The sequence below is a fragment of the Hypomesus transpacificus genome, chromosome 1 (genome assembly GCF_021917145.1).
Source record: "Hypomesus transpacificus isolate Combined female chromosome 1, fHypTra1, whole genome shotgun sequence".
Taxonomy (NCBI): domain Eukaryota; kingdom Metazoa; phylum Chordata; class Actinopteri; order Osmeriformes; family Osmeridae; genus Hypomesus; species Hypomesus transpacificus.
Genome location: NC_061060.1, coordinates 6854442 through 6874706, shown reverse-complemented (window position 1 = coordinate 6874706; position 20265 = coordinate 6854442). Strand labels below are relative to the sequence as shown.

Genomic DNA, 20265 nt, shown 5'->3' with positions numbered 1-20265 from the left:
CACAACCAGATCTGATCTCATTAAAACAAGCCTGCTTCCATTGTTGATCAATGGGAATGTCTCTTAGATCCCCATGCTAGGGACAGAATCTGTTTCATCTGTGCACAGGGAGGTAGTTTGTCAAAAATAAATATCATGTCATTGAGCACTGTGACATGTCCTTTGATCCAAATCCACAGGAACTTCCAAATGTTCTAATGAGTGCTACATAGGTAAAAGTTTGCGTGGGAGAGGGAAAGAGAGAGACAGACAGAGAGAGAGAAATGGAGAGTATGGTGAAAAAACAAAGGCAGAGTATCAAAACATGCGATACGAAAGAACTCTCTGGGTCTAGCCCTTCATCTCTGGAGAATGTGTGTCCATGTGTGTATTTGTGTGTGCAGGTGTGTATTTGTATGTGCATGTGTGTGTGTGTGTGTGTGTGTGTGTGGCCCCTGAGGCAGTTAGAGCCACAGGACCAGTTTAATCCCATAAACCAGTGCAGGGTGTGGGGCCTGCGGGGGATGCCTTTGAACCAAGGGCCATGAGCCATCAGGAGGAAGAACATCTTCCTGCAGTCACCAGCATCTAATATTCAGTCAAATCTAACATGCGGTGGTGCTTGCTCAGCCCTTCAAAGGACTTTTGATGCCTCAGATACTGCAAAGACTTGTAATAAGAGGCCTCATTATCAATGTGGATTATAATGCCATGTTTAGGCCACAGTTTAATTGGATCGCACAAAGTAGTCGGCCACTGCTTTTTCCCCCTTGCTCTTAAATCACAAAGGTCCTGATTCAATATATTTTGTCTAATCAGCACATGTGCGCTTGTATGTGTGTGTTACAAAATAGGTAGATGTTATATGTCAGGCAGTAAACTCCATAGTACAGGTTAAAGAGGTTGTCATCAAGTCATTTCTACTCTGAAGTCTGGTTACACGGTAGCCTATTCCAGACATTGGCACGAGACCAGCTCAGCAGCTGTCTCGTTGGATTAGTCGAACACCTGCCCTTGACTAAGACACCATTGAGATCAAAAGAAATCCTATCAAAATAACAGAAAAGCAACTATGCAAATCCAGACAGTCTGTGTTGCTGGTTTTTATCAAACAAAGATTAAATGGTAAAAGATGCACATTTATGGCGTATGAATGAAAAACAACAAAATGAGAAAACTGGGACAATAGACATCTGGATCATGCAACCGCGGCAGTTCAATGTCTAACATGAACCTTGCATTTATTAATACAGTTCCATGGGCTTTATTTGGGATACAAAAAGAATGTCCGTTGAATATCCGCTCGTGTGATGAAAAGAAGCCTTTTCATGTAAATACCAGACCGCGAGCTAATGTCACTGATTTGCAGATGAGCTACAACACAGCGCAGGTGTCGTCTGATCATCACACCTCGGAGACTGTACAACCAACCAACAATGGATGAGTAAGCTACTTGACGAAGCATTTCATTACGACTTACCAAATGAACGTTTGACTTTTGATGAACTCGAAAGGTTATGGCTGTCTAAACGACAACCCCCCGCTAAGTGATGACATGAAGCGTATGTCGATATAGCTGTGAAGAGGTTGCCATTGACGATACAGCGGTGGCTAAAATGGGAGCGCGGCGAAGCGATGAAAACCGAACATCATCAATGGGGGACCTTACGACCGGGTGCTGAAAACAGAAAATCCCAAACAGCCCTTAATATTTCAAAATATGTCTAATGGAATAAAGAAAATATGACAATCCGAAGGTAAACCTTAATTTAAGTGTGACTGGTGTGTTTGTTATCCTCTATGTGAAACCTCCTATACAACGGAATCAATGTAGCCTATGTTGTGGTTTCAATATTTAGGTTGAACAATGGCATTTTGCAAAGATTGTAGGGTTCCTCGACATTTCTTGGCATTTTCAAATTGGCAGCATACAGGAGCCTAGTTTTAATTTTAAGCATGTATATATTAATTGTAGGTTATTGATGGCTTGCATATTTGATCGGGTGACAATGAATAATAATTATTTACATTAACGTAAGTCTCTTACATAAGGCCCATTGTACTTGCAGAAGTATCAATGAAAGCCTCATCTGCAAGTCTGATAAAGCCTGTGTCCAGAATCCTAAATACATAATGGACTCCAATACTTATGTAAGGGTTACTAATCTCTAACAAATTGTGTGAAGGGGACAAATCAGCTTCAAGAGTGTAGTTTTCTAACCTGTAAGAGCATGGGGGTCTGTCATGTTTTAAAGCAAACCCTGTGTAAGAGCTTGTGCTTCTCTCTCCTGTCATCCTTTTCCCCTAAGATTGAAACAGACTGACAGATAAAAAGGATCCTTAGACTGTGTCAAAGCAGTGGAGTCTGCTGGAGCTGCAGCCACACATGCACTCTCCCCCAGCCTGTCGGCCAAAGCATGCCTACCTCTGAGGCCTCCGGTGTGGGCAGTAACTCTAGTGCCATGCCCTGGGACCCTGGCTCTAATGGTGATGTGCCCTGGCCTTCGGTGGCCAACAGCGTGGTGAAGATGGTGCTCATATCCGTGATCGTGTGCGTGTCTTTGTTCGGGAACGTGGTGGTGTTGCTGGTGTTTCAAAGAAAGCCCCAACTGCTCCATGTGGCCAATCGATTTGTTCTCAACCTGCTGCTGGCAGACCTGCTCCAGACCATTCTGGTCATGCCCTTCGCCATCGCCGCCACCGTGCCAGGTGTCTGGCCCTTGGATGCCCGCCTCTGCCAGGCCCTGGTGGTGCTCATGCACCTGTTTGCCTTTGCGGGGGTCAACACAATTATCGTTGTGTCGGTGGACCGCTACCTGGCCATCATCCACCCACTGTCCTACCCCACCCGGATGACCCCTCACCTGGGCACAAACCTCATTGCATGCACCTGGGTGCTGAGCCTGCTCCAGAGCACGCCGCCTCTCTATGGCTGGGGCGCCATCAATTTTGACCCCCGTCACAACGTGTGCTCTGTGGTGTGGTCCTCCAGCCTCTCCTATTCCGTCCTGGTCTCCACCTTCTCCTTCTGGCTGCCCGTGCTCATCATGCTGGGCTGCTATTGGATGGTATTTAGGGCCGCAAGAAGGCAGAACGCCCTGGTTCACCCCATCCAGACCCACAACCACCCCAACCCGCAGCCCCAGCCGTCAGACTCCCAGGCCCCCTGCTCCTCTAGCCCCCAGCGGCAACCCCAACAGGCTCCTCCATCGGAGAGCTCCTTCTCTGCCGGAGGGTACCCCATCCGGGCCAGGCACAGACGTTTCCACTACCAGTGCAAGGCAGCCAGGGTGGTGTTTGTCATCATGGCCTCCTACATCCTGAGCATGGGTCCATACAGTGTTCTCAACACGGTGTCTATTCACTCCAGTGCTGCCGTCCCCCCCTGGCTGGCCTCTCTGGCCCTGGTGCTGTTCTTCCTGCAGTGCTGCCTCCACCCCTACATCTACGGCTACATGCACCGCAGCGTGAGGAAGGAGTTCCTCGCCCTGCTGTGTGGGCCTCTCTGCCGGCAGGCCCAGCGCAGCCAGACCTCGGCCGTGGACAGCTGCTTCACCGTGGGCACGGACGGCCGCTCCGCCGCCCACCCCCACCTGCCCAGCCTGGCAGCCCGTGTCTGCCCCATGCGCACCTGGGAGGAAGGGACCACCTGCTCCTCCCCCACCATGGACAGGAAGTCCAGAGACAGCCGCAAGGAGACCACCTCCATCAGCCTGAGCTCAGAAAGGGAGCTCACCGTACACAGCAAGTAGAGCAGCCACAGCTGGGGTGGAGGGAGGGATGAAGAGAAGCAAAGATGGAGGGGGATGTTTAGGTCGTTTCCCCTCCATTGGCGACCAGGTTTTTCAGCCTGGCAAACCTTTTGCAGATTTGCCTTCTGGTCTACAGGGTTGTTCTTTTTGACATTGTCTGTTGTGGGTGGTTGTATGTTGCCATCTAGATGATTGTACCAATGTTCTTTTGCCACATACAGCAAATTATTCTGGAGTTTTTGGAGTATATAAGAGTATTTGTTTAGGATGAGAAAAAAAAATACATTGCCAGTCCATCCCATTCAGTGAATGTGTTTAGAAAATGATTAAATAAGTAAATACTGTATTTTATTATTTTTACTTGTTGACAAAGATAAAGATATTATGACAAGTTAAATTAATTGGGTAAAGGTATACTATAAGTGCTCTGTACATCAATCAGAGGGATTTATTTTGTCTACCATCAACTAAACCGATCTCGTCTTAGTCTCAAAACATATCAGTATTCTCGACTTGAAATGACATGCCATAAATGATTTATATGACTGTTTCAATTTGTTCCACTGGGCATTTGATACTTAGAAATACAGAGAGAAAAAAGAAATTGCGCTAAACAGAATCATTTGTGACAGTAAAAATATAAACAATAGAGTTGAACACAGCACTGGACAGAACTGAAAGAGGTTCCCCCTGGAACGTTTTCACAAAAAGTCACATTTACCTAAAAAGATTTTGTTTTTAAAATACAGACTAGATGGACTCAATTGTATGTGTAACAGAACACAAACATGTGTTAATAAGGGAATAAGGAGAAAGCCTCCAATACAATAAGACAGTACACAATGGACACACAATAATTAGTCAGTACAACAATTGATGTCTTGGAACTGGTTGAAGTGACCAGTGATCGATGTTATTGTGGGTTTGGTATGAGTCTATAATGAGGGGTTATTATAGGTAGCTGTCAAAAGCACAACTCCCTCTCCCACATTTCCTGACTTTTGTGTCATCTCGTTTCACATGCCCATATATCTGGCATGATGCTTGTAAGCCCCAGTGAATCACAGCTGGTCTAAAGCCACCTCTGCAACCACACTGAACTCAGGGTATTGTGTCAGGAGAAGTGTGAAGTGCCCATGTTCTCCTTGAAGCCTCTTCAGTAGGGGGAATGTCACTCTCTGCACATCTGTAGTCGGTATGGTCTGGTTCAATTTCAAAGCACCTCTACTGAAGAAGTTGAGCTGTGGCTCGTTGTGATTGGTTATTCGGTCCCAGAGGAAGGCCACACAATAAGAGTTTGCCTTAGCCATTTCACTGCCTCTCATCTTCAGTTCAAAGGAGGAATAAGAGCCCACAAAATGTCTCCCTCACCTGTCTGCCGTGGGAGGGGTTCCATCCTCTCTGTAGCTGAACGGCCGTCCTATGTGAGTGGTAAGACTATGTTCTTGACTTTCTCCGGCACTGCGATTTGTACAGATAAATTCAAACAAGATCAAGTCCTAGAGAACAGACATGGTATAATAGTCTATATAACACGAGGTTGCAACATGAAGAGTTCCACCCAAATTCATAGATTCCTCTTCCCCAATGGACACACTTGGGGTAAGCTGTCCACTTTCTGAATGTTAGCATTGACTGTAGCTGGATGAGAAGGTCCTCCTGCCGTACATTCAATCCTACAAAGATACCTCATAACCCCCCTCATACGCATACGTATGATGTCTAAGTCCCACTAGGCTCAAAGCCATGGACAAGGTGGATGTGTCTACCTGCTAAGACTGTTTCTGATACCTCAGCTTCTAATTAATGTAGAGAAGCCTTCATCCGTTAAAGGGGGAGTCTGGCAACTGAAGGCTAATAGGCTGGAGCCACTGGTTGTAATATAATTGGTTATTCTTAGCCATGGTTCTCTCGTATAAGTGGATATCATGCCCTCAAGCCAATGTGAATTGTATGCATGATCTGGAGCGAGTGAGCATTAAAAATGCCTGAGATGGATTTGAATGCTGCAAACCTGTTTATTTAAGAAAGGTAACTCACCAGAACAGTTGACAATCAAACATTCATAAACAGAAAGGCAACAATCACTGCGGACACCATTGTTGAGTATTATGTGATATGTCATTATATACAGTATGTAATATATAACACAAAAACATGTATGGGAATGTTTTATATCCAGTGCTTAAAATCTAGAGATTTGTGACTATTTCTATTGTTTTTTATTTCCATAATTTTCAGCTTGGTCAAAAGATGTTGGTGTACAGTTCATTTATAAAAACAAATAAATTAAATGTAATATTCAAGTACGCTACAGAATCCATCACTCCACAGGTAATGAAACGAATAATGGGTAATTGGGACAATCGACTGAAGTACATTCCTAAGGCACCAATAAATTAAACAAGCCTCACATCCCAATTAATCAAATGTGTTTTATTTATTATGTAAAAACATTATCACCTTAGGTGATGACTCTACACTGCTAGAATGTAAAAAGCAGCAGTATTTTATACATACAGATACAGTAAATTAATTGGTAAGATCTAAACGGGTACATTAATGTTTGTGATGTTGTTTTGGGGTTTGTTGCACTGTACAATAATCTCTCAGTCAAACTGAAGTCAACCATTAAACAAAGCTTCAGTTTACAATATTGCAGTACAGTAATCTACCATTGATCTACCAAAATATGCTTGACCAAGTCTGCTATTTATTCTCTTCATGTACACCAACATACGGTACAGCCATTAAATTATGAATTTGGAGATCATAGCATGGTTTCAGATGCATTTCCACTGGTTAAGAAAGTATAATACAGATCCATCAAAAATAAGGAATCTAAAGCCCCTGTCCCCACCCCTAACGAACAGGGAAAAACAACAATATAAAAAGATCACTTTTTTGCTTCAAAGGACAGATTTATAAAGGTGACATTCTTTTAAGCATCCACATTTACATTTTCTAATTACAGTTTAGATGGCCAAAAAACCCAAACACAAATAGACATGTGGGTATATACTGAATATTAAAGCCAAATAAAAGTACATGTATCTATACATTAGAAAAAGGAAAGAATGAGCAGCCCAGCTCCCCCCACACCAGACACCCACTGACACAGATCTTTGGAACTCACCTTGAGGTGCAAGTCGAATGAACCCAAATGAATATTCATCAACACGAATGAGATCAAAAATAATTAAACAACAGCAACATATCAATATGTACTTTCTGGCCACATGAACTGGGACGGTCTCCGCTCTCATGGGGTCTGGTCTGTGGGCTGGTTCTGGTCAGAGTCCAGTCAAACTATTTCCTTCAACAATGGATTACTACAAAGGCAAGCACTGGGAGAAGCAAGTTGTCCAAGCCTTCTGGTCGTTAGTCCACCTTGACCACACTGTAGATCTTATTTACAAACCAGAAGCAGGCAAAGAAGCCGATGGTACCTGAGGAGGAAGCAGGGCCGACGTGGCGTTAGGTGAGCTTAAGTATCAATGTCACAAAGCCACTTCTTCTGTGGTGTTAAAGGCACAGAGGAAGGAAGCCACGTAATTGGATGAGAACACATCTGTGAGGAAGACCTGGGGGACGAGCAGTGTGCAGCCTTTTGAACAGGCGTGCGTCTCGTCTCCTCTGAGGGACGGGCTTTTAGCGAGGAGGCTCTGCAGGTGCCACGCTGCTCTGGGAGGTGGGGACCACACATGAATGAATAGAAAACACTAAACTAATGAAAGAGCATCTGGGGGCAAAGCTCTTCAGGAGCACAGCCGTGCTATAAATAACCTTGGCGTCACAGCTTAGTCACACAGCGCTGGCACAACGCTACCAATTTCCCCCTTCGAAAAAGTTGATAAATTCCAATTGAGTGGGGTGGCTGGGAATGGCGAGATGAATCTACAAAGTCTGTCAAAGCACCGAAAGCTTCTATTTGTCAAAGAGGAATTCTGGAGATAGCCAATTTGTTTGAGCTGCTCTCTGGAGACTAAACAGATAACATTCTGATTGGACAAAATCCTGGGAAGATGATGAATTCATCTGACTTTGAAAGCACTATCTGAAAGCTCAACAGGCCCCAGACAACAGACCTCGAGAATTACATTTGGATCAAAGTTGAGAATGAGCAAAGAGTTATTTTTACGCCCTCTGTCTAGGCCAGATTAAGATTATTCAGATCAAAATTTAAGAGGGTGAGAAGGAAGATCTTTTGTCTTGGATTTATTTCTCTGTGCTGATCCTCAGCCAGGCAGGCCTTCCCCAATACTGCTCATCCGGGTCTTACGATAGTGGCTGATATTGCAGGAGACATGGGCACTGCAGGACACATGGGCACTGCTTTACAAAGTGGCAGAAGAGCAGAAAGGTCTGTGAAGACTATGACTTCACTGGGATGTTCTGTCCCAGGGATGGGCTCTGGCCTGGCCTTGCTTGGACCACCTAAGCATGTGGCCTCCTGTTTACGTCTGCTCCGTGTAGGCGGTCCTGAAGGCCGGACTTGGCCGGAGAGTGCAGTTACCAGGTTACCATGTCAACCTGTGTCTCTCTCTAATAGCTGTGCTGTCCATCCATCTGTCCAGGGAAGGAGTCATGCTGTTCACCTCGGCTTCCTCATAGCATTGTCATGTTGGCTCTTACGCCCACATTTCTCCTCTGGTACACGTCTAGATCTGGAGTACCGGGCACGGTGGTGGTGGTGGGTGGGAGGGGGGTTGCCATAACAGCCGTAGTCAGGGATCCAGGATGCATCTATTATAATCCATGGCAACAAGTGAATTGGGCGCTGCCTCAGAATTCGCCTCTGTTCCACTGAGACACAGCAATCATTCGACTAGCTGACAGCTGATACATATAGGAGGGGTCTAATCATGTGTTTGATGCCTGCTCTATCATAAACGCAGAGAGATGTCATCTATCAGCACGTTTCTGAGAAGAGAGAGCTGCCCAAGCGTAGAGCTAGCAATTAAATTCTGTTTCTTGAAAAGGAAACTTAATGGACTCTAGTTTTACTGGCACAACAAGGTAAATAAGAGGCTTGGCTAGGACAATGTAGCCTGACATTGGCCGGGTTTCCCAGATTCGTTAAGAAGATATTAACGCTCAGAGCTTCTTTGGAGCGTTCTAAGAACGCTCTAGAACGCTCTTAGAACGTTCTTAAGAAGCTCTTAGCGTTAAGAGCTTCTTAACGAATCTGGGAAACCCGGCCATTGTCATACTCATAATTCTAGTCAGAATATGAGTCTGATATCTCTCCGTTGGGCTGTGACTATGGGGCGTGTTTCAACCGAACTCGTAAAACAAATGCCTCTTCGCTCAATTGGATAGACCTACAACCAATCAGAGCAACGTAATATGTTTGTTGAAAAAGAATTCAACCCAAGCGCTCTTTCGTGACGTGGGTGATTACGCTACTGTTGATCATCTGTCCATCATCATATAAAGCCCGCCCTGGCAATTTCATTGGTCCGCCCAGATCCTGGTTTTATATAGTTTGTCCCCAATACGAGCCCCTCCAGACCCAACTTCCAGACCAATTTATTTTGTGGGCGAGGCTAAGTTGGGCTGGAAGCCAGGCTAAGGACAAAGAGGAGTGGCCAACAAATTTCCACTGCATCATAAACCACTTCCTGGTCTGTGATGTCACTGAAACAGGATGGAGATCCTGCATCTGTCAGTGAACAGAGACCATATTGTACTGCTTGGTGACGCTAAGTGATGGCTACACCTCAAACGACAAGCAAACCAAATAAATGACTGTGGGCACACCTTCACCTCCCGCTGGTGGGTCTCCCCACCTCTTGGACACACACACACTCTAGCTCCTGCAGGGACCGGCTTACTATTCCCATCACAGCCAGCGCCAGGCTCAATATGTGTCAGAAGAATGTGTCAATGTTTAAGTGCGGACGTGAGTGGGTGGGTGACAACATCTTTGGGAAGATAGGCCATCATCGAACAATAGGACAGCAGATGTTTCCCCAAAACACTTGTTTTAGCACCATCATCTCCCATTCCAAGGCACAAATCCTTCATTGTGGCCTCTCCAGGAAGATAGAATAAATACACGTATTAAAAATGGCTAAGCACTGACCTGTGAAGAGGAAGAATATGAGCACCATGATCATGGTGTAGCCGAAGTACAGGATGGTGCTGGCAGCGCCCACGATCTGCAGCTTGGAGAAGAAGTAGTGCACGGCGTAGACAAACAGGTAGACCGCCGTGAAGCCGCTGGTCAGGAAGGAGCGCCACCACCAGTGGTAGTCCTAACAACGACAACAACAACATTAGATGAAGGCAAATAACTGTGTCGAGTGTACACCTTGCAATCTGTTTAACGGAGGAACCTGTCATTTTCCCTGGCATAAGGCCTGCATCATACAGCGTGCATAATCTGGTTAATCTTTATAGCCCGGGGGAGCAGATGTGCCGTTGCCCTGGGTCCCTGCCGTCTCTCACCTCTGCACACAGGTGGAAGTAGCACAGCAGGATGGTGGCCTCGGAGCAGGTGATGAGGAGGATGATGAAGACCAGGAACAGGAAGCCGAACATGTAGTACATCTGGTGCGACCTGGGACACAGCATCACAAACGAGCAGTGTCAGCAAAACGGGCAGCTGAAAGGAAAGAGTTGATTTGGAAAGCGCGGTGGCTCCTACCAGATGCTGTTGAGGATGAAGAAGAGCTGGATGAAGATGCAGCCGAAGGGCAGGATGCCCCCCATGACGATGCCGGGGATGGGCTTGGTGAAGAACGACTGCTCCGGGATCTGACGGGGGATCTGATTGGTCCTGACTGGCTGCTCGATCGCCTGCAGGGACACAAGACAGCAACAGGTCAGGAAAGCCACAGGCAAGAGAAACATTTCGACTTCATCGATTTCTTATAACTTAAGATCTGACGCCAGAACCCTAGAAGCACTTAGGACTCCAAATACAGCCTGGGGCAGTGGGAAACACTGGTCCGTGCAGAGAGGGGTCAGAACTTACGGGTTTCTTGAAGCCGAAGTAGGCCCCCATAAAGGTGAGGGGAACGGAGATGCCAAACCACAGAGCCAAGATGGCCACCAGCGTGCCGAAGGGAATGGCTGCTGAGGAGCCCTCCCCCCACAGGATCAGGTTCATCAGGAAGAAGTCTGCAAACACGATCCTGAGATGGGGGGGGAGTCCATGAGAGAGGGAAAGGTAAGAGGAAACAGAAAGGGAGATGGATCAGATGTCAGAGGTGATTTGTATGTGGTGTGTCAACTGAGATGCTGGTTGTGTCTGGGAGAGAAGCTAGCCTGGAGGCAGGCTTACCCTGGACACAGCAGCGCCGTCAACAAGACGTTGGTCTTCCATTTCTCCCCGCCGAACGCTGGGGGCACACAGGAAAGAAAGTGGACTAGTGAGGGCACTGGGGATGACTCAAACCTTTCGAGGCTAACCGATCCTGATTTCGGGATTCTCATTGATGCCATGGAGATGGCAGGTATTCATTTCAGCAGTTGGTTGTGTGCCTGAGGTTGCGTCAAATGGGACTCACTTTTATATAGGCGGGCTGAGACGTAGCCGGCTGGGGTTCCTAGCAGAACCCAGAGGACTACAGCACAGGTCATCAGAGCTCCACGGTTGGCTGGGGACAGGAACCCCAGACAGGCGAGGACTTACGGGGAGAGAGACAGACAAAGAGGGAGAGAGAGGTACATTATTTCATGAACCAAGGGATTTGGGCTTATTGCTTTGCAGACGGAGGTGACGGTCCTCTTACAGAGGGTGATGAAGGTCATGATGAAGATCTGCGTGCCCTGACCCAGGAACACGGAGAGCAGCATGCCCTTCCTGGGTGGCCTGAACACGTCTCCGTGGACCTGCTTCCACCCTGACTCCTCCTGGGCATCCTCCTGGGGAGGGAGCACACAGCCAATCAGAATCTGATCAGAATCAGGGCCACGTCTGATAACGCATATGGTAATCGCATTTTAGCCCACCCAATCACAAAGAGAGAACGTTGATTCTTCCTTTTAACACTTGCTAGCAAAGTATGAAACTGAAGTGAACATTTTTATTGCAGCTTTTGTTGTTGTTGCCAATTGTAAAAAATTGTATAAATGCTTGCTTCAGTGTAGCTGGAGACAGAGAAGAGAGATTCAAGTTGAGCCTTCAGGGTTGCTTTTGTTTTTTACTAAAAGCAAAAGCAGAACCTGACATGGACAACAGCCATTTCTTACTATACTGCTCTGGTTGTGGCAGCTCAAGAGACACTTGCCAGAAGAAAAAAACCACCAAACCACCACAAGGTGAACTCTTTAAGCCTGTGACAAGCTTACATAGGATATGGAAGCTTTTCCTGTGGGTGGTGGAATCTTTACCAAGTCTGCCTGTGAAATATTACAACAAAGGTTTTATGACAAATGCAGTGTTTTGGGGGAATCTTGTGCTGTTAACCTCCACCGATGGCTGCTAGATTAGTTTGCAAACCAACTAAGAATAGAGACAGAGTCATTTTGAATAAGGAATGAAATAACTACAATGTTTCACAACACATGCTATGGTAAGTGTTGTTAGAGAATTGGAGAAAGTACAATGTTTCATTCAGTTTCACACAATTCTCTTATTGTTTTCCACCGAAAAACCATGTGTGCATTTGTGTTTACCTGGTCCACCTGGTTGTATCTGGCGATGTCTTTATGCAAAGTCCTCAGCATGATCATGGCCACCATACCAGACAGGAAGAGAACAATGACCAGGGAGTTCATAATGCTGGAGGAAACACAGGACAGTTGGGATAACATGAAAACGGCAGACATTTTAGTGTTGTAGCATTTTGGTTCTTATCCGTACCGAATATCCAGAAGGTTTAACACACCTGAACCACTGGATGTTGGTATGAGGCATTGACACCAAGATGTAGTCCCACCTCGAGGCCCATTTAATCTCAGTGTTTGGCTGTGAATGTGGACATTTTGATTACTATGCAACAGGAGATCCACCCCAACCAATACTTGATCTACCCTTGTGTAGTCCAAACACAATTTACAAGAACTCAGAAAACAGTTATGGGTGACGCACCTCAAAGGTGACAGAGTAAGTGTACGTAATCTTCACATCACTCTCAAATTCTCCAGGAACCTCCATGGGTGGCCCATCACAGACAGGGTTATTTTCATCAGCTTCTGCAATACTGTCACACACAAATACACACACACAATTACAAAGAAAGCTCCCCTCTGTGCTGCACATTAATCCCTGTATAGAGATGCTGACCCAATTAAAACTCCATCATTCTGGTCGACATTTATTATGAATGCTCTAACAATTGAAGCATCATGTAAACACATTTACCTAATGATGCATGTTGCATTACAACAAAGTTAAAGGTCAGTGTTTCGCCCTCTTCTGGTGATACGTGGAAAAGCACGACACCAGGGCAGAAAATGTGAGGTCTTCAAGGACAAAGGTATCAGCTGACTATTTGGGTCTCTTAATAAACTACTAATCGAGAATTTTCCCCATTTGTCCAAGTGAAAATGAAAAAGTAGACAGAAAAAAAGACAACATTGTTCTGAAGCGATCGGGCATTACAAGTTACAATATTTGTTGTTTGTCTGCAGGCATGTTCTTACCTTTTGGGTTCCAGGGTGGCTGCCACCAGTCGAGCCCCCTTCCAACCCTCATTCTCCCCACTGTGGTATTTGATCTTTATGTCAACGTGATTAAACACGTAGAAAGTGTTCTTCTTGATGAACTCGGACTGAAAAAAATATGCCGACCAGTCAATTTACAGCTACTCAGTTTCTAATTCAGGCATAGACTACTAATGATTCTGTACACACTGGAAGTATTCAAAGTACCACAAAACTACACTTATTCAAGCTGGTCATCTCACAATAGAGTGGAATCAGCTAAAGTTTGAGAGAGACTTACATTGATGACACAGGCATCTTTGACACGTCCATCCGAGGTGACAAGGCAGCCAATAGGAAAGCCAGGATTACAGTATTTCTGACTGTCTTCCACTTCATAGCACCATGTGACTGGCATGTTGTCAATGATCCTGAAATACCCATTGTTTAATGTTAGATCACACTGACTTTACTGAAAAAACTTGTAAACACTCATGGTGTGGTGCCAGAAGACAGTAGTATTATGCCTGCTAAGTACTGCATCATGTCATAGTAATGTACACAGGGGCAACCCACCAGTGATGCTGGTAGTTCAACTGCATTCCTCTCTTGAGGAAATCAAGTTTGTCTTTATACTCAGGTTTGTCCTTTGAATAGGTTTTTGTGCACGTTTTCTGGCATTTAATATCTTTCTTGAAAGAGAACTAATGCAAAGGGGGAGAAAGGGAAATTTCTGGTTATACTGGGTGTTCAACATGAGCAGGAACCAGTAGAACAGGATAAACGATATACAGGAGATGACGGTAGAATGCAGTTATGAAGCAATGTTAAACAATCAGTATTTCACAAGGCGTCACCAAACTCACCTTATAGGGCGATGTCTCAATTCTTTCTCCAAATAACACCTGTCCAAGGTTCTCTGATGGTCGCTTTTCCATCTCATCTTGGCAGAAGTCAAAGCTTTATAACAGTTTACAGAAAATGTTAGCATCAAAGCATTACTGTTAAGTAGTAAAGAGTAGACTGATTAGAGGTGCAATCACAATTGTACTTACACGTCATACTCATATGGAAGGACGGATTCAACCGAGTCAAGACGGTTTACAAAAAGCTGGATGTCAGTCTAAAAAAGAGAGTGGTGGGTCCAGTTTAGTAAATTACAAAATAAATACATGTAGTAGTTAGCTACAAGCTTTGGGGTATGCTGGCTGCTATTAGCTAGCTAACACATTTTTGGTGAACCCTTCCATTCCTAAAGTATGTGCGATGGAAAAGTAATATGGCATTAATGCATTGGAACTGATAACTTGACGTGACACCAATGGATCCGTTTATTTGCTGGAACAACGTAGTTGTGGTTGTTTTCTGCAAAGTATAGCGTTTATTTATCATATCTTTTCTCAAAAGCTAAAATAGAGCGGTTTCTTATTTGAACTCGACTATACCTTCTTAACCTTACAAGAACGTATTTAAATTGCAAGTGTTGTACCTGACCACTAAAACTATGAATACAACAAGATAGGGAGGCAAGTTGTGTTTCTCGCATGACATGAGCGATTCGGGGGATACTGACGTTCCAAGGATTAGTTTGGTTCCACATTAGGCTAGGCTAGCTAGTAGCAACATAGCGAGCAAAGCAAATGCTAGCAACACACTAAGCTCGCAACATTGACAAACATCGTACAACACCCAATTTGTAATAGACAAAATACAATGTGAAAGTGTGACTTTACCTGACAATCATCTGCTTCTGAGACTTCACAAAAACTCACAGGGGCTAAACCCGGAAGATAGAACGCAGAGCAAGAACTGAACGCAATGATCGAGAACGCCAGTACAAAACCCGGGTCTATCCTCCTCTTCATTGTATCAGGCATGAATTAACAATTATCTATAGACAAATATATCAAGGTAATTGTGAGATTAGGAGATGCTACAATGTTATCTATCCAGCTTGGTAATGTTGTCTATCGGCCCCTTTGGAAGCGGCCCTTCTAGTTTAGCTAATTAGCCTGCCTGCCAGACTAGCTAACCTCTTAGACAGTAACACGACGGCCTACTGGACACTACGACGTTTGGTTGTCATGAAGAAGTAGGAGGGGCGATACATTTCTTGAGGGCAAGCCCCAAACTTCATGTTGATGTACATATCATATAAACATATTTATGTCTACTAACTACCCTCTGCATGGGACATAGCTATGCTGATTTATAATGCTCTTCTAAAATAATATACGACTCTGCTCTCAAACTTAATTTTCTTATATAATGTCCTTGGAAAACATACATGACTACGCGCACTGTCAAACGTGCACGATGTGGTTGCCAGATTTCTGTCGTTTTTCTTTAAATACCCCCCTCCCCCCATTTCAACGTTTCATATCAATCTAAACATGTTGTTGCTCGTAAAGTGACACTGTCGGTGTCAACTAATACAATGTGGCTATAAAGGTATCGACCACATAAATCTCAGTGTATGTTGTTCATCTGTTGATTAATTTACTAATGTATATCCAATCTAGCGGACTGGGTAAAAAATCTGGCAACACGTTAGGCTCTATAGCTGCGCGGTTGTATTGAGCTAGTTGTTAGCTAGCTAGTAGTAGCTGTAGTCAAGATTGGAATTGGAAAAGGTAAGTAACTCACCACACGCTCACCTGATATTTCACAAAATGCACAAATACGTTGTTTAATCGGGTATATCTATAGAATGTTGAAAAAATAATTTCTGGATGTCATATTTAGTTTTTTAGTTTGAATTCACATTGTGCCTGACCACGAGCGATGGTAGGGCCGTCCTTACCACTGTTGGCCTACTAGTAGAAACTATTGTTTAGCTTCCATCAGTTCGTCTCCACTTTTCAGTCAACCTACTGGCTACATGTGTAGTTTGTAAACTCAAAAGCTAAATGCATTGCTGGTGGTTTACTTTTTAAATTGTATATTCACTGGTGTAAATCCACACATCTTCTGTTGTTCTGTGAGGGTTAGCCAGCTAGCTAACCTAGCACCACAACTACCAGTAGTGATTAGCTACAAACGTTGGAAACTCAGATTTGTTTACCCAAAATGTTTATTTTTTACTTGCTATTAAATTTTTTCCCCAAATATTTGGACGGGGCGCAATATTAATGTAGATATTTGATTCGGATTGTACAGTACTGTAGAACATTTCACATTGCAGTAAATAGACTGCCTTCATTTTGGCCATTCATTTATCGGCCATTTTGTCTAGATTAGCTAGCGTTAGTTGGCTAGCGTTAGCTATCTTATCTACAACATTACAGTTCTCTGCTGCAATAAAATGCATTTTTACAAATAGAGCCATAGTAGTCTAGTATTATTCTTGTGTAGATTGGCTATTTCTTAAGGTGGCCCGACAGGAGAAGTGTGTACGGTATGCAAAGTTAATTATTTTTCTTCATCTCCCAAATCTGTTGGTTGTGGGTGTGTGCCATTTTTATAACCCAAGCCAGCTAACTTGGGACATGGCAGAGGCAGATAGACCAGGGAAGCTCTTCATCGGAGGGCTGAATACAGAAACGAACGAAAAGGCACTGGAGCAGTATTTCAGCAAATATGGCAGGATTGTGGAGGGTACGTAAACGTTTACAACCGATTTGGTCTACATCGACCTGCATCACCTCACAGGCACAGCATGTGCACATTAGCTTAAGCAAAGTGTGTAAATAAATATAAATAGGTCTAAACGCATTGTATTTGTCTGCATTAACTTAGCATTTGTGGTTTCAGTTCTTTTGATGAAAGATCGGGAAACAAACAAATCAAGAGGTTTCGCTTTTGTGACTTTCGACAGTCCAGCAGATGCAAAGGATGCTGCACGTGAAATGAATGGAAAGGTTAGTTTAGTGGCGTTAGGGTTTTCAATTGTTAATTTTGAATAAAACATTATTGTGCATTTTCACTAACCCAAATGTGTGTTTGTATAGTCACTTGATGGCAAACCAATCAAAGTGGAACAAGCCACTAAACCTCAGTTTGAGACTTCAGGCAGACGTGGTCCTCCACCGATGCATCCTCGCAGTCGTGGCCCACCTCGGGGTCTCCGAGGATCTAGAGGAGCCCCAAGTGGGATAAGGGGCCCTCCAAGCAGAGGTACCCACTCATATGTTCATAGCACCGTAAACACTGATACCCAGTTGAATAAACCAGAACCAAAGCAATGCTGACATTTTGTGGTGTTGCTTTTGTTGAATTGATATTGCTCAGATGTTAATATTTGTATCTCTTGTCTGCCACAAGACTACTATGATAACGTAGGGAATGTAGAACCCTTCTTTAAAGGGATATCCTCCAGAGGCCCCCCTCCTCTGAAGAGAGGACCTCCAATTCGAAATGGAGGGCCCCCTCCCAAGAGGCCAGCCCCATCTGGACCCATGGGTCGACGTAAGTGTGAGTCTCTTGAGGAACTATTTGAAGATGGAAGGCTGTATAATGCTTTGCCTAATTGTCCTTTTTTTTGGTGGGGGAAATTAGCGCCTATGTCCAGGGACAGGGACCCGTATGGCCCCCCCCCTCCTCGCAGAGAGGCAATGATGTCCAGAAGGGATGATTACCCATCCCCCAGAGAGGATCATTACAGCTCCAAAGAAAGGTACGATGTGTATCTGTCAACATGAATGCGCTTATTACATTCTAGTGATTTTAAGAGTAATGCATGGATTTACAGACCTTTGTCAAATTTACAGCTACTCTAGTCGGGAATACATGAGTTCCAGAGACTCAAGAGACTACGCACCACCTTCAAGGGATTATTCATATCGGGAATACCCTCATTCCAGCTCCCGTGACGAGTATGGGTCCATGTCAAGGAGTTACAGGTATTCACTGCAGTTACTCATATAACATATTGAATCAATTATTGAATTGATGCATATGTTAAATACCGATTCCCTTTTTCAGTGAGCGCGATAGCTATGGAGGAAGCCGTGAACCCAGAAGCTATATGGACCGTCCCAGCGCTGGCTCGTATAGAGAACCCTACGATGGTTACGGTAAGATTGACCACTTGAATGGGGGGTTGGATGAAGGGTGATCTCAACAACATCACACGTCCTGCCCAATGTGCCCTGGGAGCTGGCAGCTGTATAGGACTTGAAATCGGTACATGGAAACTTCCAACAAGTCTCTCCTTGATCGTTCAATGTTCATTCCAGTATCACAAGACTCCCTCAAGGAGCCACGTAATTGCATTTGAGGGTGAAAAAACAACCCTCACAAAGCCATCAAGACCTGTGAAAAGCCACCTGTCCTATCTGCGGTTCTAACAACTGGAATTCTGAGAGGAAAAAAGCTACTCAACAGATCAATGGCATGCTAAAAGGGGTTTCATTGCGTGTGTAAAGTTCCCCAAGCTTGGATAATGTACTGCCTGTAGCGTCCAAACTCCCCATAAATATTTTTTCCCTCAGATCTTTTACACATTGGAAATGTAAAATCTATATAGCTTCAATGAATGTACAGTAAGTGTCACTGGCAAAAAAAAGGGCACATGACAATGCAGGAAAGTGTGTGAAGTGAACCTTGCCAATTACCTGACCCATTGACCCTGCAGGTAACTCACGCAGCGCCCCACCTTCAAGGGGGCCCCCACCGTCGTACGGTGGCAGTGGTGGAAGCAGTCGCTATGACGACTATGGCAGCAGTTCCCGGGATGGCTATGGCAGTCGCGACAGTTATCCCAGCAGTCGGAGTGATCCCTATCCCCCTAGCCGTGGGGAACGAATGGGCAGGCAAGAAAGAGGGCCAGCTCCCCCAATCGAGAGAGGCTACCCTCCTCGTGAAGCGTACAGCAGCTCAAGTCGCGGGGCGCCTCGTGGCAGCCGCGGGGGCAGTCGAGTCGATAGAGGAATGGCCCGCAGCAGATACTGAGATGGACTCAAAGCGTGCGCTAATCCTGCGTTATCAGATGACCTTTTTATGGTGGAAAGATTGAAGAAGGAAAAATCAAAAAAATAAAAATCTATACTAGCTAATTCAATGGAAGAGCTTAGCTTTTGAGTTGTTTATCTTCAGTTTTTCTTTTTTTCTTTTAACTGTTAAATTGTTTTATATTGCCCCTGCCCATGTAATGGTATTGTTACCAAGTGATGAGTGTTAAGTTTTTGTACATTTAGTGGTGTTAACTTGCTTTGCCCCTGGATGTGGCTTTCATACACAAATAAAGTTTTTAATCAAAGACCTTAATCGACGCTGATGGATGTTCAAAAAGATCCCAGACACTTTAGTGTGAATGTTCGACATTGACCAGCGCAACTCAAATAATTTCAATTCAACTGAAGAGAAACCGATCATGCATCATCAGTTATGAGTTCCTCTTTAGAGTAATCTTAACATAAGTGCTTTAAATTGTTGATCCTGTTACAAGAGAACAAGGCGAATGTCACCTGTCACTTTCCCAAACAATCAGTATAGTTCTCCCTCAGTGAAAATGGATCCGTCACCATAAGACAAACTTGCAACGACCTAACCAAAGACGCAACAACCAAATGCAAGTCTTTCTACCCGACTGATAGCCAACAGCTGGTAAGCAAAGCAAACCTTTTTGTTTCTCGTCTATAAGTGAGTTTGTCATTGCAATCTCGGTTCTAAAGGCTGGTGTACGAGAAGAGTGCCCCAGGGACAATCACAATCCTTACTTGTATTTGGCTATATTAAGGGTAGTTCCATGTCAGCAACTGAATTTCATTTGCAGAATCCTAAGGATTTGAATCTCTTTTCAACCAAGATAAGTTAAGTTATTCCTTATGGTCAACTGAGCAGTCGCGGATGGAGATCCTTTTTCCTGGATACTTTTTTTTTTTGTTTGTTTTTCCAACTCTATCCCAAGTATTTAACAAATGGCAATTTCCTATGTCCAGAATAGTTAAAGACACTTGTTTTTAATCGATTGTATCAAGTTAAGAGCCCAAGTCCA

General features: G+C 44.5%; 3 protein-coding genes across 8 annotated transcripts; 2 read left to right on the top strand and 1 right to left on the bottom strand.

Annotated features, from left to right (window-relative positions):
• Nucleotides 1–2396: 2396 nt before the first annotated feature.
• On the top strand, nucleotides 2397–4923 carry gpr101 (G protein-coupled receptor 101). The gene is given in 2 exon segments (XM_047024534.1): nucleotides 2397–3732; nucleotides 4883–4923. Coding segments are annotated over 2 exon segments (1377 nt in total).
• A 1229-nt stretch (nucleotides 4924–6152) lies between these two features.
• Nucleotides 6153–15407, bottom strand: LOC124477637 (transmembrane 9 superfamily member 2). 2 transcript variants are annotated; one of them, XM_047035609.1, is made up of 18 exons: nucleotides 15062–15407; nucleotides 14384–14451; nucleotides 14195–14288; nucleotides 13905–14032; nucleotides 13630–13759; nucleotides 13329–13456; nucleotides 12775–12886; nucleotides 12572–12651; nucleotides 12360–12465; nucleotides 12033–12083; nucleotides 11474–11606; nucleotides 11249–11368; nucleotides 11023–11080; nucleotides 10714–10873; nucleotides 10384–10535; nucleotides 10185–10296; nucleotides 9820–9991; nucleotides 6153–7180 (listed from the first exon to the last, which is right to left on the bottom strand). In XM_047035609.1, exons 1-18 carry the CDS (start codon nucleotides 15203–15205, stop codon nucleotides 7113–7115), a joined length of 2016 nt encoding a protein of 671 aa, XP_046891565.1. In that variant the 5' UTR covers nucleotides 15206–15407; the 3' UTR covers nucleotides 6153–7112. The 2 variants fall into 2 exon arrangements, with proteins under 2 accessions (XP_046891565.1, XP_046891649.1); XM_047035693.1 differs by lacking the exon at nucleotides 12033–12083.
• Nucleotides 15408–15706: 299 nt separating this feature from the next.
• rbmx (RNA binding motif protein X-linked) lies at nucleotides 15707–19535 on the top strand. 5 transcript variants are annotated; one of them, XM_047035901.1, is made up of 9 exons: nucleotides 15707–15961; nucleotides 16769–16925; nucleotides 17082–17188; nucleotides 17279–17444; nucleotides 17592–17741; nucleotides 17826–17943; nucleotides 18038–18169; nucleotides 18252–18343; nucleotides 18904–19535. In XM_047035901.1, the coding sequence occupies exons 2-9, from the start codon at nucleotides 16817–16819 to the stop codon at nucleotides 19218–19220; spliced, it is 1191 nt and encodes a 396-aa protein (XP_046891857.1). In that variant the 5' UTR covers nucleotides 15707–15961; nucleotides 16769–16816; the 3' UTR covers nucleotides 19221–19535. The 5 variants fall into 5 exon arrangements, with proteins under 5 accessions (XP_046891857.1, XP_046892080.1, XP_046892000.1 ...); XM_047036124.1 differs by having other exon boundaries at nucleotides 15709–15961; nucleotides 16801–16925; nucleotides 17619–17735; XM_047036044.1 differs by having other exon boundaries at nucleotides 15709–15961; nucleotides 16801–16925; nucleotides 17619–17741.
• The last annotated feature ends 730 nt before the right edge of the window (nucleotides 19536–20265 follow it).

Bases quoted from the DNA above. Each gene is read 5' to 3' on its own strand.
- rbmx (XM_047035901.1), top strand. From the start codon at position 16,817: ATGGCAGAGGCAGATAGACCAGGGAAGCTCTTCATCGGAGGGCTGAAT. The intron at 17,742-17,825 runs GTGAGTCTCTTG...GGGGGAAATTAG, and splicing joins ACCCATGGGTCGACGTAAGT to CGCCTATGTCCAGGGACAGG. The intron at 18,170-18,251 runs GTATTCACTGCA...TCCCTTTTTCAG, and splicing joins TCCATGTCAAGGAGTTACAG to TGAGCGCGATAGCTATGGAG.
- LOC124477637 (XM_047035609.1), bottom strand. From the start codon at position 15,205: ATGCCTGATACAATGAAGAGGAGGATAGACCCGGGTTTTGTACTGGCG. The intron at 14,452-15,061 runs GTAAAGTCACAC...TCTCTTTTTTAG, and splicing joins CAGAAGCAGATGATTGTCAG to ACTGACATCCAGCTTTTTGT. The intron at 11,369-11,473 runs GTAAGAGGACCG...TCTCCCCGTAAG, and splicing joins CATGACCTTCATCACCCTCT to TCCTCGCCTGTCTGGGGTTC.